General features: G+C 46.9%; 1 protein-coding gene across 1 annotated transcript in view; it reads right to left on the reverse strand.

Moving 5' to 3' along the window:
* The window catches only part of CSMD2 (CUB and Sushi multiple domains 2), a 229,439-nt gene that overhangs the window by 44,805 nt on the left and 167,375 nt on the right, over positions 1 to 17,259 (reverse strand). The window contains exons 34-42 of the mRNA XM_042885206.1: positions 15,180 to 15,383; positions 14,524 to 14,648; positions 10,970 to 11,066; positions 9,835 to 9,939; positions 7,133 to 7,251; positions 6,968 to 7,037; positions 4,258 to 4,374; positions 3,763 to 3,972; positions 2,192 to 2,380 (exon numbers count right to left, since the gene is read on the reverse strand). Of these exons, the coding sequence (XP_042741140.1) occupies positions 2,192 to 2,380; positions 3,763 to 3,972; positions 4,258 to 4,374; positions 6,968 to 7,037; positions 7,133 to 7,251; positions 9,835 to 9,939; positions 10,970 to 11,066; positions 14,524 to 14,648; positions 15,180 to 15,383 (1,236 nt within the window). The remainder of the gene's footprint in view (positions 1 to 2,191; positions 2,381 to 3,762; positions 3,973 to 4,257; positions 4,375 to 6,967; positions 7,038 to 7,132; positions 7,252 to 9,834; positions 9,940 to 10,969; positions 11,067 to 14,523; positions 14,649 to 15,179; positions 15,384 to 17,259) is intronic.

Here is a 17,259-nt window from a genome sequence, read left to right on the forward strand (position 1 = left end):
CCCCCAAAACAATGACTTTCTAATATCTTCTCTTTCCCATTTTTATTTCTTTTTTTTGGGGGGGAATAAAAGCAATTCTGCACACAGGTGGATCCAGCCCCAAAACCTTAGCCTACCTCACCATGAATAGTTTACGCCTGTCACAACTACCTCTAACCTTTTCAACTCAATTCCACTGCAATAAATTTGTTTCAGCTCTGGAGCCGAAAGGAGACTGTCAGACTGCTTTGTACAGATGTGATGGCCAGGTGCACAAATCAACTCCTTACAGCCAAGTAAGAGCCCTTGGGGTCCACCAGCTGTTTGCACCCATGCATAGAAAACACAGCTCCTGACCAGATCACACCAGTGGGCAAATCTATGCACTTGCTCATACAGCTTGGCTTGGACCAGAACCATCGAGCAGCTGGCTTTCCACAGATCGCATCTGAGCAGGGGGGAAATGATGATTTATTTGTACAACAGCAGCATCCACTTCATTAATCAAGACAACAGTTCTATTGCACCAGGTATCTTCCAGGCCTAAATGAACCTGGAAGCTACAGAGACGTAATTAGAAACAGCCAGGGCAGCGAAGAAGAGAGACAGAAAGATGACATCCTGCTGAAGTGCAGGAGGGCCACAGCAAGTCCCTGGGTCCAAGAGTCCCATGCACAAAAATCAGCTTCTGGACCTCTCACAGGGTAAATTCTGATAGCCCCCTGCCTGAGCCAGCTCCCTTTCAGAAGCCACACAGTTGTGTTAACCCAGTCCTTGGCTTAGGTTCACACACTCTTCCTCCCAGCACAACTTATTACGTCAGGCTCAGCGCTGTCCTAAAACATGGCACCACACTCTCCTGTTCATAGGGGAGTAGCCCCACAGATACCTACCACTCTGGATATGATTTGATGTGCCAAAGGTGAAGTTAAAGTCAGGCTATGCTTTGCTCTGCTTTCTCCTGTGGTTTGTCAAGCTGAGAAAACCTTGAGTAATTATATAAACCTGTACATTTACTTCTCTAAACAAACACCCAAGGAACCTGAGGGGCCAAGATCCTTTCTGCCCTGCAAAACAGGCAGCCTGCTGATCAGCAGAAGAGCTTCTAGGAGTGCTGTTGGAAAACTCAGCCTCTGTGCCTTTAGTTTGGACTACAACTTCTCTTTTAATTAAACGGCTGTGACCTGTGTGGGGAAGGTGAGGTGGTTAGCCTAAGGCAGTGCGTCACTGCTGCTTGCTGGTATGCAAAAATGGACCATCCAGCTCAGCTGCATTTAAGGAAACAGCCAGAAATGGAACACTCTGCATTGACTTTAACAGCACTAACAGCCCAGCAGATGTGCTTGCACAGGGAAAAAAGCAAATGGACCAAAATACACCTATCCTCTCACCTCCTTGTCCTACCACAAGTGCAGCAGAACAGGAAAGCTACTTAAAAACACAGTAAAGATCTAAGGCCTGGATGGTTGCAGCTGGCAGAGCTGATGCCTGAAGGAAAGGGCCTCATCCTGCTACCATTACTCACCAGCCCTTCCAACAGCACACAGCAGCCAAACAGTTTTCAACACACCTCTGCATTGCTGGAGTCACAGGCAGCACAGCTAGGATCCCGTTCCTTATGCTTTTTGTTCTTGGAGTTCAAGGACTTAGGACTTAAAAGAGGGAAAGCATCAGCCCTCCCTCTCTTTCCCCAGCGCAGACCAATTGCAGCAGGGAGGCTGGGATAAAGGTCAGTGCACTGCCTAGAGCAGTGGAAATCTTCAATGAGCAGCCTTGAATTTCTTAAGGGTTTGTGTGAAACCCTTCGAAAGGAAACCTCACAAAACTCAGCCTACCAGTGCAAAGGATAAAAGAGTGAAAGAGCCCCGCTGGATCTGAATTGAGAAGATGGAGCTTTGAAGCCTGGATCACAGATCTGCTCCTTCGGAATGCAGGGTCCACCTGGCACACGTGTGCAAGATTAGTGAAGAACTGTTGGATCGTGTTTGAGATGTCATCATTGCCATGCTAAAGAGACTGGACAGGGACCCAATCTTCTCACACTGAGTGTCCCCAGAGCTGCCAGAGTCTTTTTCAGAGACTGCTGAGGGCAGAACAGCAACAGCGTACAGTTTCTGTGTTCCCCAAAGAAGTGTGTGCATTCCTGTGTGAAATCTTTGATTTTTGGTTTGGCCCTGAGTTCTTTAGCAAGAGGGTGATCCCAAAGCCATACCTTCACACCTGGGCAATGGGTGATCCCAGTTCCTGTTGGTTCCATGCTGACATGTCAGGACAGGGTGACCGATAAGCTGGTACCCAGGCAGGCACTCAAAAGAGATGGACTGGCCAACGTTGTAACCAGCTCCTCGTACAACACCGTTGGCAAAAGGCTCAGGGTCAGGGCATTCCTGCAGCTCATATGCTGAAATAGAAATAAATCAATAAATGGAGGAATGCTTCACACTTGTAATTTTCTCATAAAAGCAGGAACTGGACACTCACCACGCTGCTTAGCTGCTTCCCCCTCACACAACGACTTAATTGAAAGAGATAAAACTTTAATGAACCATGCACACATCAGCATGGAGGACGAGAGACAATCCTGGGCAGCCTTGAGGTAACCTCAGATGTGAGCACTGGGACCCACTCTGCTCCTCAGGTTTCTCAGACCCTGCGTTCACAGGTCACCCCACGCTTCACCTCTAATTGGGAAATTGGCCTTGTTTTTCAGCAAAACGTGGACAATCCTGATGATGAATGTAAGTCAATTGGTTAGCGTGTTCCACCTGGCATTATAAATTATTGGTCAGCCTTGCTAGAGCTCATTTGCATAGCAATTTCCATGAGATTACCCAGAATGCCTCACAGAACACATTCCTTCCTAAATTGTGCAGTAGCGCATGAATTATATGGTGCATGAACAGGACAGCCAAGACAAAATTAATGTTTTCAATTAAGTATGAGTAGTGGCTTTTATTGCTATTTCTGGGGAGGCAGCCCTTTGTCAGTCCTTGGCTACAGCACACGGCTGGAGACACACGCTCCATCTTTCCCACTCCTCAGATCTCCCTCGCAGGCAGTCTTGGATCACTTGGCTCCCAGCTGCTGCACAGCAAAGCCCATCCTAATTTTCTTCAGTACAAAGCATGTGATTTGCCCCTGGTCTCCTCTGCCCACATTCCCATATACCAAAGTCAGGTGGACAAGGAAGTCCAAAGGATTTTGCAAAGACCCTGTGAAAGGCAGAGCTGTGATCAAGCAGGACCAAAAGTTCAGGTCCTCCTTCAACAGGCTGAAGTCTCACAGGCAGTCCCAAGCCCCACTGTCACTTTAGTTAGCTATTTCCTGATTAGCTCAGGCCCCTCCACCAGCCTGCCTCAGCACAAAGCTAAGCTGCAGCTGAGGATGGAAGGGATGCGTTGCAGAGTGCTCGAACTGGACTTCAATTTGAAAATCAGCTGCAAAATTTTAGAGCAAACTCACAGCTCCTTGCACAAACCAGTCGACAGAGCCAAGATCTAAGTGAATCTGGCTGCAATTAATTCAAAGACAGCTCACTGTCACAAAGCACTCCAGGAACATTTGTTATTTGCTGGAAGGCGTAAGTCAGGATGAACAGATCCCAGTTATGAGGATTAAGCATGCTCTTCATGTAACACCTTTCCACTCATTTGGATTAAGTCCTCATGGAACAAACACAACGGAATAGGAGCAACCGTGTCATGCACCCTCTCTCCCCCACCCTCCCCATTGGCACCTGGGGACAGGGTTGCCCCACTGCTGCTTGTTCAGTGGCCTCCTTACCTTGGTACTCCAGCTTGAAGCCTGGCTTGTTCTGTGAATGGTCGCTGTGGAAGTACACAGTGGTTTCATGAGATGTGGACAGGAGGGAGCCTGGGATTTCGGTGCCGCTGAAGCGCCCGATGACGTTGCTGGTGTCGTACGGCCCATTGCGCACCTCAACAAAGTCATGGTTTGGCTCAGTGGAGAAGTTTAGGAATTGAATGTGAGCACCTAGGGAGGAACAATAGAGAGTTTGCCTTCAAAGTTATGCACAAGCCTTGGCACATCGGCACTGCCCAATATAGCCTGGATAATTGGAAAAGCAAACATTTACTGCACTGGAGGAAAAGGGCGACTGTCCTGCTAGTTTCAGCCCAGATCAGGCTACAAATGCTGTGGTTTCAGGCTGCTTGAGTTCCTGTGCCTGACAGCAAAGGAATTATGAAGGCTACACAGCTATGCAGCCCTCTCTCTTGCCAAACTGCATGTAGCCAGCTCACACCAAAGCCCACTCACCAAATCCCACCGGCAGCAATATCCTCCACGTGCAGTCCAGGTTGCTGGGATAGTTTCCTGGAAACCCCGGGCTCAGGAGGACTCCTTCCATCTCCTCTGCTGTTCCTCCACACTGGGCTGTAAAATCAACAGTGTTCACGGTCAGGATCACTCGCAGGTCTCTCTGCACAGTGGCCATGGCCCATCAGCCATGTTGGAAATAGAGACATTAAAAACTTGAGAAAAAAGGAAAGCCTGCCACAGAACCAGCACAGATCTGCCAGGCAGTGAATGGCTGCATTACTAACGCAGGTGCCTTTCTCCTGTCCTCAAGATAAAAGCCTCGACCCAGAGATACACTTTTGGTGACCACAGTGGGAGAGATTTAAGCTGCAAGGAGAGACATGGATGGCCTGCTCTCTCTATGGACACCATAGCAGTGCACATCATGCACGCTGCACTTGTTTGGATTTTTAACCACCACAGAAATTACTGTGAAGAAAAAGAATGATCTTATTTTGACTCCATTTACCTCTGCTTTATCTGGTTTACTGATCTACCTTGACTGCTATACTTGTCACTCTCGAGGCAATTACTGATAAATATAGAGCAGCATGTTTGCACACTGACTGAAGCAAATTCCCTACCAAGAAGTGATCTGGAGATGACACAGCACACAAAATATGTTTACAGAAAGCATCACGTGAAGCACAGATATCATCTTCTCAGGCATATCTGGATGACCTCTACCTTGTTACAGTAAAACCACCTAACAGAATACACCCAGGTGTGCTCCTAACACATTCTGACGGCAGAAGTAGAGCTTCCCTCTGTCCAATATCTGTGTGTGCACTTGCTACTAATGAGGCATTCCCCAGAAGTTTCTTCTTCCTTTTAATGGCTCTTTAGTAGTACTACTGCTACATTATTTAGGAGTCAAGCATCTGGATGAAGCAGACAAAAAGAAAATCAGTCCACTGCTAGGGAGGCAAGGAGTTCTCTGAGCAGGGGAACGACGCAGCCTGGGTTCCTGCATAGCTGGTTGGCAGCCAGCGTGCTCTGGCAGTATTTAGACACATGGGTGCATGACTCACAAAGGACAAGGAGCCCCAGTGCTGCCAGCAGCCCCTCCAAGGACTGTGTCACTCGTACAGATCTGCACTCGGCTGTGGAGATGTGTTTGTGTGTCTCTGAAGCTGGATGACCTTTTTCAGTCAAGTGTGATGCAAGCTAAGAGATAGGAACAGACAGGTGGACAGGTGTTTGTATCGTTTAACCACAACTGCCCTAAAGCAGAGATCCTGAACTAAACCGTGCTGGTTTACACCGTGACAGAGCCTACCAGGCACAGCCCTGCCAGGCAGAATCCAGCTGAACAGCATGACTGATGCTGATCAAAAGACAGAAGAAAACACAGAATTTGTAGTTGCTCAGCTTGCCATCAATCCCTGGTGCAATACTGGGATCCTCCTTCGTGCTGGAACCCCCAACCCGGATGCTGAGCTGAAGGGCTTCTGGTTTCTCCTACAACAGCTCCCAGGGGTGTGAGCCCTTTAGCTCAGATGTTCTGCTGTAACTGTCTCTGCACTTACTGCTGGCCTGAAGATCATCAGATGAAAGAGCTGTTAGCTCTTATAATTACTTTAAAGCAAAATGATGTAAGCTAAAACAGCAGGAGCCTGAAATAACTGTTAACTAAAGCTATTAAATGCATAAATGTCTCCCTCAAAGCTGTAAAATGTGCAATATGAATATTAAATATCTAGATTTGCTAAAAGCAAAATGCTGCTTGAAGATAATCCAGAAACTCCAGCAAGTTCCTTTCACCTCTGCATCTCTTCCCTCAGCGTTTACTTCTGCCTCAGTGGAAATTAATTGCAATTAAAGGCAAACAGGACACCTGGCCCTCACTGGTCACAGAGGAGCTGTAGACACTGAAGTGAGGACAGCAAGGCACCAGGTGGGCAGCTTGGAGATACTGGGAGAAGAGCAGTAAAAGAAGCAGTTTTGGTGACATCAAGATGCATTTCCAAACAAACAAACAAGCAAAAAACCGAACCACAGCCTGCAGATCTTTCCTTAACGCATAAAAAAGAGCCAACAGAAACAAACAACTCTCAACCCATAAAGACAATCTGCTTCCAGTATAAAGTAGTTTCAGGTTTTCCCTTTTGAATGAGTGTTTATTGACAAAACCATTTTTGTATTTTTACGCTTTATACCATAACCACATTTCAAGCATTTAAAATTAGGCATTCTGGTTGCCCTGGAGGAATGAGCACTGAAATTTCCCCTTGCAGCTAATAAAGATTTTTTTCCAGCCTTTACCTCACTTCCAGAACAAGCTGCATTTCTCTGACTCACACCTTCACAGAACTCCTGTCCTCCCTGCCACTCCAGCAGCCCTCAGCCACAGGGATGCACTTGAAAGAAAACCTACTGTGCTGTGCTCCTGGCCACTGTGCTGCCCCACCATGAAGAGGGCAAAACCATCAGCTGCAGCACGCTGTGGTTTATACAGCCACTTTTAAAGCACCTTTACATGGGAGAACAGGCTGAGAACCTGAGCGCGTCAGGAAATACAGAAGGCTTGAAGACATCCTGCTGTAACAATGCAGCTGGCTCAGTCTGGGCAAGAAACTTCTCCCCATTTCATCAGCATCTGATTACACAGATTTTTAGAAGGGCACGATAAATATCTGCTAGGGAAGAAGAGCAGGAGGAATCCTACCAATGCAAAGCGGAGGAGGATAGTTCCAGCGCCGCACAGTGCCCGGCATGCAGGAAATGTGAGAGTGCCCCTGAGAGAGAGAAAAACGAGACAGAATTCGGAGGTTTCCCTCCCAAATGTTTGCTGTTGTCCCTTTTTGTGCCAAAAAAACCCCCATTCCTCTACCTGCAGTGCATAGCCTGGCTCACACTGGAAGGAGACGACGTCGTTCACCAGGTAGCGCTCCCCGACCTTCAGGCCATTCCCAGGAACTGGGGGCTCTGGGCAGCTGGACAGACCGACAGCTGAAAGGCAAAGGGGGGTGAGTGCTGTGGGACAGGGAAGGGCAGACAGCAGGAAAGCACACACCTTCATGCCAGGCCTGATTACCAAGGGCTTCTGACCAGCACTGACACTGCGTGAAAAAGTCTGGTGGTGTTTGGATTCCCCTGGAAGACAGCCCAGAGGGATCCTGGACATACAGGTATACACATCCATCGCCTCCACTTTATCTGGAACACACTGTTCTTAATGAAGGCATCACTAATCATTTTGTGATTCATGGCCAAAACCATTTCTGACTGAATATTAATGGCTCGACCGATGGGCTGCATCTGCATCAGCACATCCATTCCCAGGGCAGGCTGAGTCATTCTCAATGGTTCAGGAATCAAAACTCCCATCACCAACCCTCCTCATCAGAGTCTGTATTCATGGTATGCTGTGTATTCCTTTACTGACCAGGCAGCATTTGATGAAACACCGGGGAAGATGTGTGAGGGAATCACCCGTGTTGCCCCTTGCTGGCAATATAAAGGACATACTGTGCTTGCAGAATGCAATTTGGGTAAAAAGCTGCTTAGTTTCTTCTCTTACCCGACTCTCCCTGCTTTCATCTGCGGAATGAATTTTCCAGGTGATACAGAAAGCAGAAAGCAAGGCCAGACTTTGACAGCACCCACAGAACAGCCCACAGAAATGTCCTTCAATCCCATTTCCACCCGAGCTATGCTTCAGATCAGGGCGATCCTGCTGCTGCCACAAGATCACCTCTCACACCTCTGCAAGGCTAGCGCTTTGCTCCAGCTCCTGGCTGCAGGCTGAGCCCAAAGCAGGTGAAGAAAAGAAGGAGGTGATGGTGATTCTCCTTCAAAAATCTGAGTCATGCTTTCCAGCAAGAAAGCTCTCAGTCCCTGCCCACCCCTGGCTGAGCTGCCTGACCTTCAGAGAGACGGAGAAAACAGCCCTAAGCAACTTCCCATTCCGATCAGTAGACACTGAGCTTCATTCAGTCCTATACACCATGAAATTTCAGTCGTACAAGCAAAGCAAAAGCTGCATTACTTTCCATCTGCCCTGCAAATCAACACATATTAATTTTCTCAGCCAAGAAACCAAACAAACCTGGCAATCCCAAGCCTCACAAAAACCTGAGTGATTATTGCAGTGCGACAACACAATCCTCACAAAATTTATTGGTTGAAACAGAAGTGGGAAAGAAGCAGAGTTGCAGCAGGAGGATTTCTGTAACAACACCCAAGCTTCCAGAGAGCTCTCTAGTGCACACCTCTCTCACATCTTCTTGGCTGCTGTAATTTTGCTCAAGCCATTAATATGCAAGGTTTCCACCTGCAAACACAATAAACCTGGAAAGCTTACTACTAGTTGGCCCCTTAAAAGCTCAGGCAGTCCCTGCAGTCAAACAGCTCTGCCATTTCTGTGGATGTTGTACAAAATGAAACGCACTTTCAAATCTATTTGCTACTTTGGACAAAATAAACAGAACACTGGTTGGCTTCAGAGACAAACACAAAATCGGTGATCAAAAGCAACTGTCGGACTTGGTGTCCAGCAAGAAACAATTATGTTTGCATTGCCCCAAGGAAGTCTGCATGAACACAACAGCAGTCCCAGCACACCTCTCATAGGCTCAGCATCACTGCTACCAATGCAGAAACAGGGCCAGCCCATCACCATGCACCAACCAGTCCTCTGAGAGTTGCAGGTACACAAGGCATGCTCCTGGCCCTGCCACACCTCTATCTTTAGTACCCTGCAGATGCACAAGCCTGCTTGCTGAACATTCAATTTAGATGCACTGAATAGAGCTGAGAGCTGCCATTCTACACCTGTTTGCTCTACTCAACACCCATTAGGCAGTGCCTTAAATACTGGGGGAGTTTCCCCCCCCCTCCCCCCACCCCTCATTTCCACAGAGAAGTGGAATAAGTTCAGCAGGAAGAGCTCCAGGATGGCCAGGGGCTGCAGCGCTGATCCTGCCATGAAAGGCTGCCCAGAATGTTTGTGCAGCCTCCATCCTTGGAATTTTTCCAGAACAGACTGCATAAAGATGCAAATAGTCTAGTTTTATCTCATAGCTGACCTTGCTTTCAGCAGGAGGCTAGATGAGATTACCTCCTGAGGTCCCTTCCAGCCTGAACAACCCTATGAAGACCTGCCTAGTCCTGGTATGCTGCCCCCTGCAATGACAAATACTGAATGCCTAGGAAGGATGGCAAAGAGCAGGCAGTCCCTCCTACTATGTGGCAAGCACCATTTAGGCACTTCCCAAGCTAAGATTACAGCACTGTATTGAACAGGCAAATTCCCCATGAATTTTTAATACTTTGGCTTCCATACCTCCTGCTGTACTGCAACAGAGGAACCAAAAAGTGCTGCCAAGCCACTCTGTGACCCCACGCATCCTCTTCTCCACTTACACTCGCAACCTCTCTGCAGTTTGAGAAAAGGAACCATGCACACGTGGGCCTTACAGCTCACTGCCCCCTCCCTGCACTACGCAGCTTCCACTTCTGCAAGGCAACAGCTCTGTAGCCATTTCCCCACTACCCAGAGGTACTGTGAGATCAAGGCTGCACTGCTCTTACTTTTGTATTCCAGGTGAAAGCCAGCAGCAGAGACGCTGATATCCGAATAGAAATGCAGATAGAGCTGGTTTGAAGTGCTGTTCAGCAACGCAGGCACTGTAGTTCCTGGGAAAACAAGAGGTGCACAGAGATACTGAAGAGGATTCTTTTTTCCTCCTTCATATCCTCAGAGACTTGCTGCAGAAGAGGCTAAGAACAGAAAGTCCTTTAACTTAACAAGCTCTGTTGGTTTTGATCAGGTTCTAATGAGGCCAATTGAGAAATACCCAAGGCCTCTCTGCAATGGCCTTTTCGAGGTATAATGATGAATTCCATCATGTGAAGTTTTACCACTTACAGACCAGACAGATTGAAAGCACTGAGAAAAGAACTGCTGAAGGGAAGCAGTGTGAGTGGAGCTCTGGATTCCTTCTCCTGCTTCGTTCCCTGGAAGCTGCAGCAGCAGATCGAGGCAGTTCTATCCAGAATGCAGCTCTGGGAGGAGAATCTGCCAGCCGTTACGTATGACTCTACCAGCCTCAAAGCCCTCTGAACCTGCGCTCATTCAGCAATCAAGAATCAGGGCCATTGGTTGGCAAGTGCTTCTGCTATTTGAAAGCTTCACAGTGCTTTTGGGCTGCTGGTTACTCCCTGCTCTGCCAAAAACCTCAGTTCCCCAGTACAAGGCAGGATAAATGTTGTTCTGCAGCCCTCGCTCCATTTTGGTGCAATCAGCCAGGAGGTCAACCTGCCTGTGCAGTGGTATGAGCCTGCACAACCCAGCAGTGCTGCACAACTCCCAGCCTGTGGAAACGGTCCTGAGTTAACACAGCTTAGAGAAAATGCCAGGGCACACCGGGGAGGTGGATAAAAAAGAACAAAAGGAAAGAGGAAAGGCTCATCTGCAATAGAATGCTTTCCAGCAAGGGTTAAAATAATAAAGATGGGCTTAGGGCAAGTTTTTGTAACAGAGATAAAACTCAGAGCTACACACGTACACACACTAGCACTCACTTCACTGCTGCTGGAAGAGCTTGAAGGTGCTGGTGATTTCCAGCACGTGTTTGTACGTCGTGTATGTGCTGAAGTGCAGCTGATGCTAATTGAAATGAAGCTTGCACGACGCATTTCACCAAACATGATGCTGAGCACTTACCAGAGAAACTCCCCAGCATGGTGGCTGTGTTGTCTCCTCCATCAAACACTTCTAGGGAATCCCAGTTCTGCTCAGTGACAAAACTGATCACCTGTATCTGAAGTAATAATGGAAAGGGAAGGGAAAAAAAGAGATTCCTGAAGACTTCTGCAATGTTTTCATGCGAAAGCAATCACTATAGCCACCCAGAAACTATCACAAGAAGAAGGAAACCTCCATTATATCACAATATCTTTTAATCCAGTGAAGCTCTCTGCAGTTGTCTTGCTTCCCAGCTTTTAACCCCATCACTCCAGTTGCATTTTCAAATTTCCCACCTTTCTCTGCCATGCACCACAGGGTTTGAAGGTTTATACAAGTCACTTGACTCCGTGACTCAGAACTTCAATACAAACCTTAAATGAGCAACATCATGGTATCTCATAAATCTGCATTTACCCCGAAAAGCAGCTCCTGTACTTCAGTAATGACAGAGATGTAATTGCACGGTAGATTTGTTTTCCTTAATTATCACTCAAATTAATTCTGCCTTTATTTCTAAGTACTGGGAGTTCAAAGCATTCGGTGGGCCAGTACAGAAAATAAGCTGTGCTGTAGGTCAGGTTTGGTGAATTGCCTGAAAGAGTCCAACAGCAAACCTGAGAGAGAGCCAGGATTACATGGAGCAGCCATCCTGAATCTGCATGCTCTAGATGAGATTTTCAGACACTCAAACTTATTTTCTAGGCCACCAATCTAAAAATGAGGTTCTTCAATGCTCCGCTTCCCCGTGGCAGAGGCACTGCTGCTCAGTACCACTCCTGGGTTTGGGGAGAAAGGTTTGGCAGCTCCAGCAGGTAGATGCGTGTTCACATCCACCCTCACGCATCTGCTCGCTGGAGAGACTCCATTCTTTGAGCTCTCTTTGGATGGAGATTTCCTACTAAGCCTGATGCTTCTGATCTCAGCAGCCCTGCTGAATTCAATGGAATGACTCCCTTAAGCTCTGAGCTCAGCAGGGCACATTTGCTGGGCAGAACTCTTGGAAGAGGCTTCGACACACTGGAAATCGAGGCAGCATGCTCACAAACGCGCTCCTGTGCTCTCCTCTTCCCTCTCCCTCTGTACTTACACACCTGCTTCAAACACCTACTTTCCTTTTGCTCTGGTAAACACAAAACACAGACAATCAAATCCCATGATTTCCGCCGTTTTAACCTTTTTTTTTTTCCTCATTGATTTGTTCTGAATAATAAAGCAGACAAAAAAGTTCCAGGAAAGTTAAGAAAAAAAGGAAGAGTTCATCTAGCAGAAATGGCAGTGACCCCTACAGAGCCATCAGTGATGGCACTGACCACGTCAATACCTTCCAGCCTGTATAATTACACTCCTGGTGTGACTAACATTATTGAGAGGCCATGGACTGAGAACGTGCATTTATTTTGTTTGCTCTTACATTTTTAAAATTATTTATCCACTCCCATGTCCCCAACTTAACGGAATAAACATTTTTAAGGGCCTAATTCAAGTCTGACATGTGGATTCACAAGGGATCTGCATCTATTTACTGCCATGTATATAAATTAATTCACCCAGGAAGGTTTGCTACAGGAATGAATAATTCATGGCAGAAGTGCTTGCTCATACACTGATTACATAAAAATCCAACTAGTGACTCGCCGCTGCTAAGGAAGTTTTAATTTCACCTCCTTCCCTGATTTACAGCTGTTTAACCTTTAATTGTTGTACAAAATGAGGGCAAAGCGATGTTTAAATTAGTATCTAATAACCCAGAGCATGTTGCATGCAGCAGTGGGTGACCAGGGTGGTGCATGCAGGGCGAGCTGATCGCAGCAGGCCAGGTTCCTCCCATCAAAGGACCTCCACTGGAAGTACCAGAACTGGTTTGCTGTCACCCAAGGGAAGGGAAGATGTCACCCAGCATCGTGCCCATGTGTAGGGGCAGAGCTGGGCAGGGAGATGCAGTGCTCTGCAGCTGGGATTGGGGTTGGACACTGCAGGGCTGCTGAGAACTAGGACTGGACCTAGAACACCGCTCTAGAACTGGAAACTCAGCTTCAGGTGTGACATGGCAACACTCAGCTGCAGGATGCACTCTTTCTTAGTTATTTGCCTGCACTCTGTGTTAGATCCCCAGACATCTTCTCTTGCAAAATGTATGTAGCAGGAGGGAAGAATCCTTTAAAACACCTTTGACATTACATTTTCTACTTCGACATCCAATTGCACAGCAAAAGAAGTGAGAAACAAATGCTTTTAGCAGCCTGCTGTAATAGCTGCTTTCCTCTAAGCTCAGCAGATGTACACAAAAACAGCTCCATGGGCTGAGAAACTGGCAGCAAGGGTCTGCATTCAGAACACAGCAGTGCAAAACACAGACATTTATTTACATCACTTTAAAAATTAAGTGAATTATCACCTCCTGGTCCCAGGAGTCCTGAGCAACTTGCAAACTGCCTCAACTGCTGAGACGCTTTGCTGAGCTAAATGGATCCCTCTGCCATTTAGGGGTTTGGAGCACGGCTGAAAATTCAGATGAACAGAAAGGAACTGACAATAAGTGTTGAGGCCTTTGAAAACACTAAGTTAAATGGCTTCAAAAACAGATGAGGGAAAATGGGAATTTGCTGGACGTGGCAAAGGGCACAAGCTGGTGTTCCAGGCTTGGCCACCACGCTCCCCAGCCCACTATTCAGCTCTGAGTTACACTGGTGACATCACGGAAGACTATTCCTGCAGAAAGGCAGAACTGTAATCTAACAGCACAGAGCTGATGCTGCAATATAACTGGTGAGAGAAGCACAATATGGCAGAGGAGGAGGAATCCACCTGCAAGTCTTCTGGCCAAACACATGATAGAGAAATAAAAGCACTTGGGAACAAAACCCTTGTGAAGAGGTGAAAAGAAGACAGGAACCCTCTGTTAATAAGAATGAACCTATTAAAGCATCCATCATCTCTGCATCAACTGATGCCAGTGTAATGCGTGGTGAGACACCTTCTGTAGGGTGAAGTGCACATGTGCTGAATGGGAACATAATCTAAACTTTGGTCTCTAATGTTGGGCTTAATTCTCTCCATCCTCTAGCAGGCAGGACTCTCTGCAGAGAAACGATAAGGACCACACAAAACTTGGAGGGCCCATTTACCTGGAGACAATGAGCAGCAAAGCTCTAATTGTATAATCATACTGCTGTAACTCTGCTGGCAGAACAAAGCTGCACTGGCATGCTGAGCAAGCTGCTCTTCCTTGGTATAGCTTACAATGCTTTCAAGGTTGCATAATCCAGGAATATAAAGGTATTTACCCCAAATACCACAATTATTTTGTTGCAGCAAAACAGCCACATGGTTCCAAGTATTTCTCATGGTGAGTGCCTCCAGGAGGCAAAAATCCACGGGAATATTACCCACTGTATGGCAGCTGCAGTGTAAATGAATGTCTGATTCCAGAGAATTACACATTCAACCCATCTTAGCCTCCCAGCACACAGCCTCTATGTGCACTAGATGCTGTGTTTTCTCCTTTCTGTATCATGCTGCTAACTCAGTACCTGGATTCCTGCTCCCTCGGGGACTGATATCTTCCACACACAGTTGAGGCTGTTCAGATACGGCTCTGGGAAGCCAGGGGAGAGGATGGTGCCTTTGCGCTCAGTCAGATTTCCACCACATGGCACTGGAATGAGCAAAGCAATGCTTGAACATGAAAGGGTTTGGCTTTGATACAGGAACATTCTCTTTAAAGTATTTATTCATTGGAAAAAAAACAAACCAAACCAAAACAAAAAAAACCAAAAGCAGAATTGGATCATGATTTAAGGACATGATTTGTAGGAATAATCTCTTTTCAGTAACTCTCCCAGGTAACTTCTATCATCAGCTGCAAGCAGTCCTGACAAGAGGGCAGCACAGAGTGTTTCAGCATGTGAACTTGTTCAGGACTGCTCTCCTCTGAAGAAGAAGAAAGCGTTTTTAGATCCTATTTACACTAGATGCTACCCTGGATTCCAGAAGTGAGAACTGGATCCAGTTGTCCTTTCTCAAATATTTAAGGCTCTTGTTCACAAACAGGCCTGTTTGTACGTGCAAGATAAGAAACAGCTTTCTTGGTTTCCTTTTAACCATCCCAAAAGCTGCCACTTATTTTCCTCGCACAAACTGCTGTCCCATTTTGCCTTTTGCTCAGCCCCGGGCCCAGGACACCTACCCACACAGGTGGGGACAGAGACGTTCCACTGAGCCAGCGCTCCAGGCATGGTGAGGCACTCGATGCTGCGGGACCCCTGCAGTACGTAGCCGGCGCTGCACTCGAAACGCACCACAGCCCCCACTGCAAAGTCGCTGCCCAGCCGCCGGCCGTAGCGTGGCTCTGGGACGGAGCTGCACTGCGTGGCACTGGTGCGAGGAACCGCTGGCGTGGCGCAGGAACCGTCAGCAGAGAGAGGAGCGTGCGATTGCAAAGCAAAGGGAAGACAAACAAACCCACACACAAAATACGTGAATGGAGCGGTTAAGGCAAACGTTCGGGAAATACGAAGTGTCCAGATTGTAAACGCTCCTCAGTACAGGAGGGGAGTACAGGCAGTTAGCTCTGGGAGGACAGGGCTCAGCTGTTGGCTCTGCATTTGCTCAGCACAACCTGTGCCAGAGCGCAGCAAAGCCCATGGTCAGGACCAGGAAGGGCAGAAAACGCAGCCCTGCAGGTGCAAGTTACCTTTCTCTTATTGTCAAGTTAAAGATCCAACAAAAATAACACAGGAACTTGATGACAGTAAAAGCCCAAAGAGTGGCTGAATCCAAGCACAAGCAGTGGGAAGGAAAAGAAATAACACTGCAACCAAACTTCTGCCAAGACAACTGTTACTTGAAGCAAAAGTATTTAGGACACTACAGAACCATGGATGCTGTCTGTATGCCTTCAGAAAACGTTATCACCACATCCAGAAGATGATTTCTACATAGAGAAACTGAGGAATTCAGCAATGACTTTCTGAAAAGTTGGCTTGCTAATATAATGATAGAGCCTCAGCAGAAAACCCTTTGAGGCTTCTCAGCTCTCTTGGCCGCTTTACCAGAAATGACAGTAATTTTAAACAACCTTCTTTGTGATGGGAAGGGTAAGAAAAAGAAAAGGGCATCACCAATTGTTGAAACTGTCTGCATTCCTGTTTAATACTGAAAACAGTAGCTAAAGAAAGAAAGAGAGAGTCTGATAGAAAAACTGGAGGGAAGTATGAGTCAAAGAAATGTCTACTGCTGAGGAAGAAACCAATTCGTATTTATCTCTGAGTTGCTTTACAATTTATTAGTGTTTAACGCCCAAGTTGCTGGGATGGGGGAAAATACAGAGATGATGAGTGCATTAGCTATACTGTTTGTTTGATTTTAATTTGTTTCAGAAAGATGAATCTCAACTAACTCTGTGTTTTTGTTTTACCCACAGTGCATCTGACTCCTTCAGCAGTCACACGTGATGGCTCCCCAACCAACACACAGACTGCCTGGGCAAGTGGACAGTGAGACACTGAGCTGAGATGTGGGTGGGCCTTGGAAGAGGAACGGAGAGGCAGAAACAATCCACTTGTGGTGATGTGCAACTTTAGCTAAAACCAAGATAGCCAGAAAACTTGTGGATCTGTACCATTGCTCAGACAGCCCCAGTGCAGCCATTTGGAGCCAACGAGCATCTGCCTTGCCTCTCTCCAAACCACCAAAAGAACCTTCATGTCTGACTCTGTAGCTCTGCTTTTCAGTCCAGACTGCTTTCAAATGTAGGCTTCCAATTCCTTAACCTCAGGGGAACTTGCCGTTCACGTTCCACCACTGGATGGGGGAGTCTTTGAGAGAGGCAGAACTCATTTGTAAAAAAATCAGAGTACATACTATCGGATCCCAGCCAGGCAGTCAAAACCAAGCATTCTTCTTGCTTTTACTATTGCAGCAATCACTGAGGAGTGTGCAGGTCGTAACTAGCACACAGGAAGGAGGAAGCAATCCTTACAGACTCCATTAAAAAAAACCTGTTTTGGCAAAATCTGTGACGATTACTGTCTGAACTACGGTTACTGTAAAACAATTAGGTAGAAATTAAAAATAACGTATGTCTGGATACTACAAAATCCAAAACATGCCTTACTTCAACCCTGGAGAAGGTACAAGTAGTCCCTGCTGCCCGTGGCCCCTTTTGCAGTAACACATGCAAATGCTTGGCTGAACCACAACTAGACAAAGCATGTGGGTGAGGAAAACACTTCTGTTTTCCCACTCTTCTGTACATCACTTTACTG

The sequence above is a fragment of the Lagopus leucura genome, unplaced genomic scaffold (assembly GCF_019238085.1).
Source record: "Lagopus leucura isolate 7727_CA_CO unplaced genomic scaffold, USGS_WTPT01 Super-Scaffold_100048, whole genome shotgun sequence".
Lineage (NCBI taxonomy): Eukaryota > Metazoa > Chordata > Aves > Galliformes > Phasianidae > Lagopus > Lagopus leucura.